This window comes from Ostrea edulis, chromosome 10 (genome assembly GCF_947568905.1).
Source record: "Ostrea edulis chromosome 10, xbOstEdul1.1, whole genome shotgun sequence".
NCBI classification, from domain to species: Eukaryota; Metazoa; Mollusca; class Bivalvia; order Ostreida; family Ostreidae; genus Ostrea; species Ostrea edulis.
In genome coordinates, this window is record NC_079173.1 from 26706093 (window position 1) to 26716305 (window position 10213).

The 10213-nt window shown below is 34.0% G+C and overlaps 1 protein-coding gene across 1 annotated transcript; it reads left to right on the forward strand.

Annotated features, from left to right (window-relative positions):
- Positions 1–714: 714 nt before the first annotated feature.
- LOC125665320 (uncharacterized) lies at positions 715–2001 on the forward strand. The gene has a single exon (XM_048897970.2). It carries the CDS (start codon positions 715–717, stop codon positions 1999–2001), a length of 1287 nt encoding a protein of 428 aa, XP_048753927.2.
- The last annotated feature ends 8212 nt before the right edge of the window (positions 2002–10213 follow it).

Sequence of the window (10213 nt, forward strand, 5' to 3'; positions counted from 1 at the left end):
TGTCCACCTTATTTGTCGAAATGCACATCTGGTGCATCAAAATTGGTGCCGTATAAGTTTTACATTATGACCCCTGGGTCGAGGCCTCTGCTGGTGGACTGTTAGTCCCCGAGGGTCTCTACAGCCCAGTAGCTAAGTACTTCGTTACTAGCTTAAAAAATACGGATGTATATTTAATTGGTACCGTATAAGTTTTACATTGATCAGAAATTGTCCAGTCAACTCGATCTAAAAGCCTCACATAATCTTTAACACACTCCTCTATCTGTGTTTTATATGTAAAACTTATACGGTACCAATTTTGATGCACCAGATGCGCATTTCGACAAATAATGTCTCTTCAGTGATGCTCAACCGAAATGTTTGAAATCCGAAATTACTATGAAGTTTTAGATCTAAATATAGCCAAAAACAGCGTGCCAAACAAATGGAGCCAAATTCGTCCAAGGATAAGAGCTATGCATGAGGGAGATAATCCTTAATTTTGAAATGAATTTCTAAATTTTATAACATGAGGCAGTTTTATATGTACGTGATCAAAGCCAGGTAGTCATGTTTTTCTGAGCTCCAACATTTTGACCAAATAATGTGAGTTTTCTGTGTGTGGGATTACATATATTTGAGCCAGACCGTTCAGAAGTTAATTTGGATACCTGGAAAGTGATTTTACTTGTGAAATTGAAAATATAGTGATTTTGTTCGAAATTTCTTAAAATGAGCCTGAGTAGAAGTCGTGAGAAGTCGTCAGTCACAAACAGTGCTAGCAGTCACGGCCCAGTGAATGTCACAGACCCGGGTATATCCACCGCACCTACGCTAACGCAGGAGATAATAAGCACGATGCAAGCAATACCTAATATACAAACAACATTGGGGGAATTATCGGAATCTCTCAGAGTGATCAAAGAACTAACTCAAGATATAAAGAACATTAAGAATGACCTGTGGGAGGAAGATGGGTTCGACTTCCGTATCTCTCATATTGCTGAACAACAAGAAGTGGACTCAGGAAACATTCAGGTGCTGAAGCAAGAGAACAAAATGTTGAAAGAAGATATAGATATGTTAAAATCTGTAGTTATTAACTTAGACAGAACCGTCAGAAAACAGCAAAGCGAGATCACAGATTTAAAGTCAAGATCAATGAAGCAGAACTTACTCATTCACAATTTACCCGAAGAAGAGAATGAAAATCTTTTCAAGAAAATCCCACAATTGATTAAAGAATACCTGGGAGTCGAAACAACTTTTGCAAACATACATCGAAACGGGCCTAAAAATCCGGGTAGACCAAGAACTATTACGGGTCGACTAGAGAAATTTACTGATAAGGAGAAAGTCCTCCAAGCACAGAAAGACAGAAGAAATAGCGAAGGGTCTGGCTCTACAGAACAATCAAATACACCTTTCTACATTACCCCACAAAGACCAGTAGAGGTAGCTGAAAATCGGAAAAAACTCCAAGAAATAAGTAACCTGTATTGGAAAGAGAATGTGAAAACACGTTTCGTAGGAGACAAGTTAGTTTTTCCTAACGGAAACACATACAAAGAAAAAGTGTTAACACCAAAGCCTGAAAACATTTTGCTAGTGGATCAAGCAGAAAAAGAGGCACTTCAACAGATCCAGATGTCGACACTAGAAACCTCCACAGAAGGGAACGATTTTAAAATCGCGGCATCTACCACAGCGACCTTTAACCAGGTCAGAAACTTCTATAAAAAAGTTGTTATGGACTCAAATTACTCAAACGCGGATCACAATATATTGGTATATCGATTCACAGACAAAAATGGTTTGATCCACGAGGGGTATAACGACGATGGTGAGCACGGGGCTGGGAGAAGACTTCTTAAAGATCTCCAATCTCTCCATGTTACAGACATGACATGTATCATCTCTAGATTCTTCGGAAAATATCTTGGCTATCGTAGATTCCAAATTATGGAAAACCTCGCGGCAGACATTGTTCTCGCGCACCGAGGTGAAACGTTGGGGTAAACATCGACAGTGTATTGATAAAATTCGCATAGACATTGTTTAGATATATGTGACAAAGTTATTGACAACTTAGAAATACTCACTTATCGATTCCATACACCTCCCAGCGGTGAAAGAAATTACATTGTTTATTTATATTGTTTATTTTTGCACATATACCAGTTTTAATTATTTTGATTAATGCCAACTGATATTACCCTCCCCCCCCCCCCCATTTCAGCTTTTTGTTACCATCCCTGGCCTTCAGATTAGTTGATGAAATATTGATGAAATGTCAAATTTATGTTTATACATGTGTAACTCTATTTAGTAGTTCCACGCAAATACGTCATGCATAGAATGTACATAACATGTAATATTTTGTATTACTCCGGATATTTATTTTCCACGAAGTGTATTATTCCGGATATTTAATTTCCATGAATTATAACATACTGGTTCTTATATTTAGCTTTCATTTAAAGCTTCCAGTATATAAACATGCAGATGTGAAAACTTCACAAGGTTGGTCAAGTATGTTCTGTTTAGTCAGTTATACATTTGATTACGTACAGTATATTCATCTGTACATATGTGTTTTTTCTTTTTGATTTCTTTTGTTCGGGGTCCCCCCACTGTTATTTACTTGGCTCCAAGCAAGTTCAATCTATCGAATACATGTGCATGCAACCCATTTTATCACGAATTTACTCTGAATTACTGTGTGTGCTTTAAACATTTCAACGGAAGTCGTAATGTCTTTTAACTTGTCCTGCATATCGTTAAATGTAAGAGGCCTAAACTCACCAAGTAAAAGAAAAACATTGTTTACATTTTTTAAAGAGAATGTTCAAGGCCACTTTGTTTATTTACAAGAAACACACTCAACTGCACAAGATGAATCAAAATGGATAAACGAATGGAACTCGGATATCATATTTAATCATGGAGAATCAAATAGTAAAGGTGTAGCAATTTTATTTTCACATAATGTTGAGTATATTATGTGGAAATTTAGATACAATAGAGCACAGGTTTTACTTTTGTGAATATGTTGGTACTTATTGGAAGCATTTCCAAACTTGGTGGAATAGATTAAACATTACTTACATAAATGATATCTCTTATCAAGACATAATATTTGGATTTTATGAAGAAAAGTGTGAAAGTCTGAATTATTGTATACTGCTTTCTAAATATTATATACAGTTTGTGTTTAATTCAGATACAGGGCACAGTGGTCCTTCTTTATATATTTTTTTGCAATTTTTGAGAAGAAAACTGTTTGTTAAAAAATCAATTTATTGTGGCAGAAGAAATCTTGATTATTATAACCAAGTATGGAAAAAGATAGAAGACAAAATAATTTCAATGTAAGATGTATCTTCCTTAAATGAATTAGTTATGCATATTTCATATACTAGTCTCTCTTTATCTTCAAAGTAATTGTACAATATTGCTATTAATTTTCACACAGTGTTTAGCATGTTTGTTGAAATATTGAAGTTGCATGTAACATCCTGTTTATATGATAATATATGTCCAAAAAGAGCCAATAAAAAAAAAATGAGGGAGATAATCCTTAATTTTGAAATGAATTTCTAAATTTTATAACAGCAATTAAATATACATCCGAATCTGAATCTGAATCTCTCTTTATTGATTTGGGATGTTAATGGTAAACAAACACATAATTTTTATGCCAGCTAAGAAAAATTAAGGCCCGTCACCATAAACTTCCTATATGTATATAGAAATATCCCACTCTCATTTGGGTATGGTATCTACGTGCCTAAAATGTTTCGAAAAACAAGCGCATTAGTGTTTGGTTTGTAATTCCGCATTGACTCAAAACAATTTACCAACTTAAAGTTTATATATATGCACGGGTGGCAACACCTTATAAGCAAATGTGCCATATAACGTGAACCAATGTTGAAAAGTGACTGTCGCATTAAATTCTCCTTATTCTCATTTTGTATGTAATGTAAATACATATACTCTTATTTTGTGTATATATCGAACACACTCCAAATCCTGTTTGGTGCCTCTTTTTACGCTGCTCTAATAGGAACATAACTTCACTGGAATTTAAACCACCGGCCCATGCGGAATTAAGTTTGGACACGGCAGTCTAGCAGGCTTGACGTTTTTATACTTCTCTGCATATCAGTTCATATTGATCAACAAACTTTTTTCCGATTCTATGCATGGCGTATACATGATACAGCATATAATCCAGCTTTTCTGAGGTAAGGTGTTTTATTTACTACTCAGCAGTTTGTCTATTGTTTTATGTTATTTTAACAGTCCTAAAACATCCAGTTACGGAGTTCCTTAGTGTTAACCTAATTTCATGCATGTGATTTTCATTCGTTTCAAAATGGTACTAATTGAAACAAGTGTTCAGTGTATGGTGCAGTATTATAGTCATAAAGTACACTTTATCCAATATCTGTAAATGCATAGGAATGCAATGTAAAACTTCAATGTATTTGTGGAGTCTTTCCAATAGACAAAAGTAGAAATATATTGTCTTAAACAGAAGATATGTCCAGAATGTGTTATCTACAAATAAGATAATGTTGTGTGTGTATTTATGTGTAATGTAACGCCACTCAGTGCGTATAAGTAATTTATTACAGTTTATGGATGTGTATCAAAACGGGTCCTCTCCCTGTGGTCTACTACAGTTATCCTGATGTAACCAGTGTATGCAGGATGTGTAGAGTAATCGTATAGTACAAGAACAACCAAACTCCAGGAGTGGGTACACCGGTCAAACCCCACAGAGGTCTAAGCTAATGAGTCAAGATCATGGACATTTGTGGAATATGGACCATGTTGATTAGGATAGATCATACATAATAACATTTTTATATCTACATTGTGACTTTGTAATGTGTTAGCTTAAAATGGTTACAGCCATCTCGTCCATCTGTAATAGTGACTAGTAAATTATTAGAACTATAGTTGTTAGGCCTTCAACTCTACATTTAGATATATCGACGACGTTTTACATATTAACAACATCATTTTCATTCAGATATGGATTCGAAATATCCAAACAAATTTGAAATAAAAGACACTACATATACCTCTACACCTGCTTCGTACTAAAATATTTTATTGAAAATAGATCTTAACGACAAACTAATGACACACGAAATGTGTTCAGCTTCTTCTTCAACTTCCCTTATCTTCATGACATGTAGGAACTAGTCCATTATCACCTGTATATGATTTTTATATATTTTAACTAATTCGATACCGAAAACCTTGCTCTCCGTATGCTCTTTTTTAGTCAAGGCAGGCTTCTTACAAACAAGTTGATATTACAGGAGTTTCAACAGTCTTGTTTAAAGTTAATATTTCGCAAATTATATGCTCGTTATAACGATCTAATTTGGCAATACAACCTGCTGTTTAATCAAATTATATCTAATGCGTTTCGTACTAATTGTTAGGCCATTTTTTTACACACTGGTGTTGAATGCGGATCGCTCCATTTATAGGGCCTATGGTATATGTGACCGGTCGACACGGGATGCTTAGTCGGTCAATAGGGAATGCTTACTTTTCTTTAACACCTGTTCCCATAGTTGGTTTACCCAGGGATCCGTGTTTGACCCATCTCTTAATTTTGTATTGCTTATAATAGATATAAGATTCATCACTGTTTGACATTGTTCATTATCTTCACCTCCTCTGCATACAAATAATTGTTATGTATATAGATATACTTACAGTGTCTCTAGCTTCGTCAATGCATCAAAAATTCCATTTGGTAATGTTGTTATGGCATTGCTACCCAAGGATCTGAATCAAAAATATTTCCTGATTAACCTTAATTGACCAACGCTCCAATGATGAAATATATAATATTCTAAAATGATTAAATAGGCGAAAGCATGATATTTGCCTTAAATTTGGTTTTAAAGAAGTGATACAATTCCACCGTGGACGATATTTCTATTTTCTAATAATAGATATATCCATTAAAACTTGTAGATCAAAAATTATTCAGTCATCTTGAAATAAAAACATCACATCATTCTCTATCTGTGTATTATATTTAAATATCTTTCTTTATTGATTTGGGACGATAATGGTAAACAAACACATAAGGTTTATGGCAGCTAGGATAAATTATGGTCCGCCACCATCAACTTCCTATAACCATCTATTTTGTATTGCTTGTAGGAGTTATGAGATTGATCACTGTTCGTTGTCTTCACTTTGCATGTATGTAGAAATATTCCACTATCACCTGGAATGATATCTACGCCGTCCAACTGATTCAATAAACAAGCGCATGTTCTGCGTATGATCGATTTGGTTTGTAATTTCCCATTAGCCCAAATCAAATTCCCAAGTTATAATTTATATAGGTGTACGGGTGGCAACACCTTAGAGGCAAATTTACATTATAATGAGAACTAATGTTAAAAAGTAACTAGTAATAAGTCAGAAGTATAGTTGCTAGGCCGTCAACTCTAGCTATCGAGATACCAACACCCTTTTACCTATTAACAAAATCATTTTTAATCTTATGTGGATTGGATATTTCCACATGAACTTCAAATAAAAAACCCACTACATATACATCTACATCTGCTTTGTACTTAGTTATTCTATTGAAAATACATCTTTACGACAAACTAACGACACACGAAATTATTTCAGCTTCTCCATCAGCTTCCAATATCTACGTAACATGTAGGAGTATCCCATTGTAACCTGTATATGATGTTTAATATCTCAACTGATTCGATACCCAAAACCTTGTTCTCCTTATGATCTGTTTTATTGTGGCAGGTTTCTGACAAATAATAGGAAGTTGAAATTACAGAAGTTTCAACAGTTTCATTTATGGTCACCATTTCGGAAATTATATGCTCGTTATAACGATCTAATTTACCAATGTAATATGCAGTTGAGTCAAATTATGTATAATGTGTTTCATACTATATGTTAGGCCATTCTTTACACACTGATTTTGACTGCAGATCACTCCGCTTCTAGAGCTCATGGTAGATGTGACCAGTGGACAGGGGATGCTTTGTCGGTCGATAGGGAATGCTTACTTTTCTTAAACACCTGTCCCCATGTCTTGTTTACCCAGGGGTTCATGTTTCTCCAATTCTTAATTTTGCATTGCGTATACTAGATATCAGATTTATCACTGCTCAACACTGTTCATTATCTTAATCTTCTCTGCATACAAATAATTGTTTTGTATATACATATACTTACAGTATCACTAACTTCGTCAATGCATCAAAGATTCCATTTGGTAACGTTGCTATTTTATTTTCCCAGAAATATTTAAATTAAAAAAAAATTTTGATTAACCTTAATTGATCAACACTCAAATGATGAAATAAATCATTTTCTAAACTGATCCAATCTGCGACAGCATATTTTGCACTAAATTTGGTTTGAAACAATTAATATGAATATATCACGAACGGTTAGTCAATTATCTAATAATTATATTTTGTTTTAAACGTGTTGATCAGAAATTATCCAGTCAACTCGAAATGAAAACATCACAGAATTCTCTATCTGTGTTTTATATTTGAATCTCATTTTTATTGATTTGGGACGTAAATCGTAAACGAACACTTAAGTTTTATGGCAGCTAAGAAAAAAATAAGCTCCGTTACAATCAACTTCCTATATGTATGTTACAGTATTTCACTATCATATGTGTATGATATCTGCGTCGCCCAAGTGATTCCATAAACAAGTGCATCTGTGTATAATTGATTTTGGTTTTTAATTTCTCACTGACCCAAAAGAAATTCCCAAGTTATAGTTTATATAGATGTACGGGGAACAACACCTTTAGTGCAAATCTGCATTATAATTACAACCAATGTTGAAAAGTGACTAGTTTCTCAGAACTACAGTTGTTAGGCTTTCATCTTTACATTTAGATATATCGACGACGTTTTACCTATCAACAAAATCATTTCATTTATATGTAGAGTTGATATTTCCACATGAACTTGAAATACAAACACCACATATACCTCTACATATATTTCGTACTTAGATATTTTATTGAATATAAAACTTAACGGCAAACTAATGACACACGGAATGATTTCAGCTTCTCCTCAACTTCCCATAGCTACATGACATGTAGCAGTATTCCATTATCAACTGTATATGATGTTTATATATCTCAACTTATTCGATATGCAGAACCTTGCTCTCCTTATATCTTTTTTTTAATCAAGGCAGGATTCTTACAAAGAAGTCGATATTACAGGAGTTTCAACAGTCTCGTTTATGGTCAACACTTCGCAAATTCTATGCTCGTTATAACGATCTAATTTACCAATACAATCTGCCGTTGTGTCAAATTATATCTAATGTTTTTCATACTAATTATTCGGCCATTCTTTACCCACTGGCGTTGACTGCGGATAACTCCATTTTTAAGGCTCATGGTAGATGTGCCCGGTCGACAGGGGATGCTTAGTCGACAGATAGGGAATGCTTACTCTTCTTAAACACCTGTTCCCATGTATGATTTACACAGGGGTCCATGTTCATCCAACTCTTAATTTTGTATTGCTTATAATAGATATACGTTTCATCACTGTTCAACATTGTTTATTATCTGCACCTCCTCTGCATACAAATAATTATTATGTATATAAATATACTTAAAGTGTCTGTAGCTGCGTCAATGCATCAAAAAGTCCTTTTGCTAACGTTGCTATTTTATTTATCTCCAAGTATCTTAATCAAAAAGATTTCCTTATTAACCTTTATTTGCACAATATTTGTCTTTGAACAAGTAATTTAAATCCATCATGAACGGTTTGTCTATTTTCTATTAATTATATTTTTCATTAAATTTGTTGATAAGAAATTATCCAGTCAACTCGAAATAAATGCATTACATAATTTTTAACTGTGTTATATATATATCTGAATATCTCTCTTTATTAATTTGGGACGTTAATGGTAAACGAACACATAAGGTTTATGGCAGCTAATACAAATTAAGGCCCGTCACCATCAACTTCCTATATGTATATAGACATATCCCACTATCACTTGGGTATGGTATCCACGTTCCTCAACTGATTCGATAAACAAGTGCATTAGTGTTTGATTAATTTTGGTTTGTAATTTCGCATTGACTCAAAACAATTTACCAACTTAAAGTTTATATAGATGCACGGGTGGCAACACCTTATAAGCAAATTTGTCCTATAACGTGAACTAATGTTGAAAAGTGGCTGTCGCATTAAATTCTCCTTATTCTCATTTTGCATGTAATGTAAATAAATATGCTCTTATTTTGCGTATATATTGAACACATCCCAAATTCTGTTTGGAACCTCTTTTTACTGTGCCCTAATTGGAACCTAACTTGATTGGACTTTAAACCACCAGCCCGTGCGGAATTCAGTTTGGACATGGCAGTCTAGCAGGATTGACGTTTTCATACTTCTCTGCATATCAGTTTATATTAATCAACAAACCTTTTCCGATGCTATACAAGGCGTATACATGATGCAGCATATGATGCAGCTTTTCTGAGGTAAGGTGTTTTATTTACTACTCAGCAGTTTGTCTCTTGTTTTATGTTATTTTAACTGTCCTAAAACATCCAGTTACGGAGTTCCTTAGTGTTCACTTAACTCTATGCATGTGATTTTCATTTGTTTCAAAACGGTACTAATTGAAACAAGTGTCCATTGTATGGTGCAGTATTATAGTCATACATTAGATTTGTCCAATATCTGTAAATGCATATCAATGCAATGTAAAACTTCAATCTCTTTGTGAAGTCTTTCCAATAGACAAAAGTATAAATGTATTGTCTTAAACAGAAGACATGTCCAGGATGTTATCTGCAAATAAGATAATTTTATGTGTGCATTTATGTGTAATGTAACGCCACTCAGTGCGTATAAGTAATATATTACATTCTATGGATGTGTATCAAAACAGGTCTTCTCCATGTGGTCTACTACAGTTATCCTCATATAATCAGTGTATGCAGGATGTGGAGAGTAATCGTATAGTACAAGGGCAAACAAACTCCAGGAGTGGGTACATCCGTCAAACCCACATAGGTCTACGCTAATGAGCCAAGATCATAGACACTTGTGGAATTAGGATCATGTTCTTTATGAGATATTGTAGATAATAAACTCTTTATATCTACATTGTGACTTTTTAATGTGTTAGCTTGATATGGTTA

What these genes read in the sequence shown, in the direction of transcription:
- LOC125665320 (XM_048897970.2), top strand. Translation starts at nt 715, where the DNA reads ATGAGCCTGAGTAGAAGTCGTGAGAAGTCGTCAGTCACAAACAGTGCT.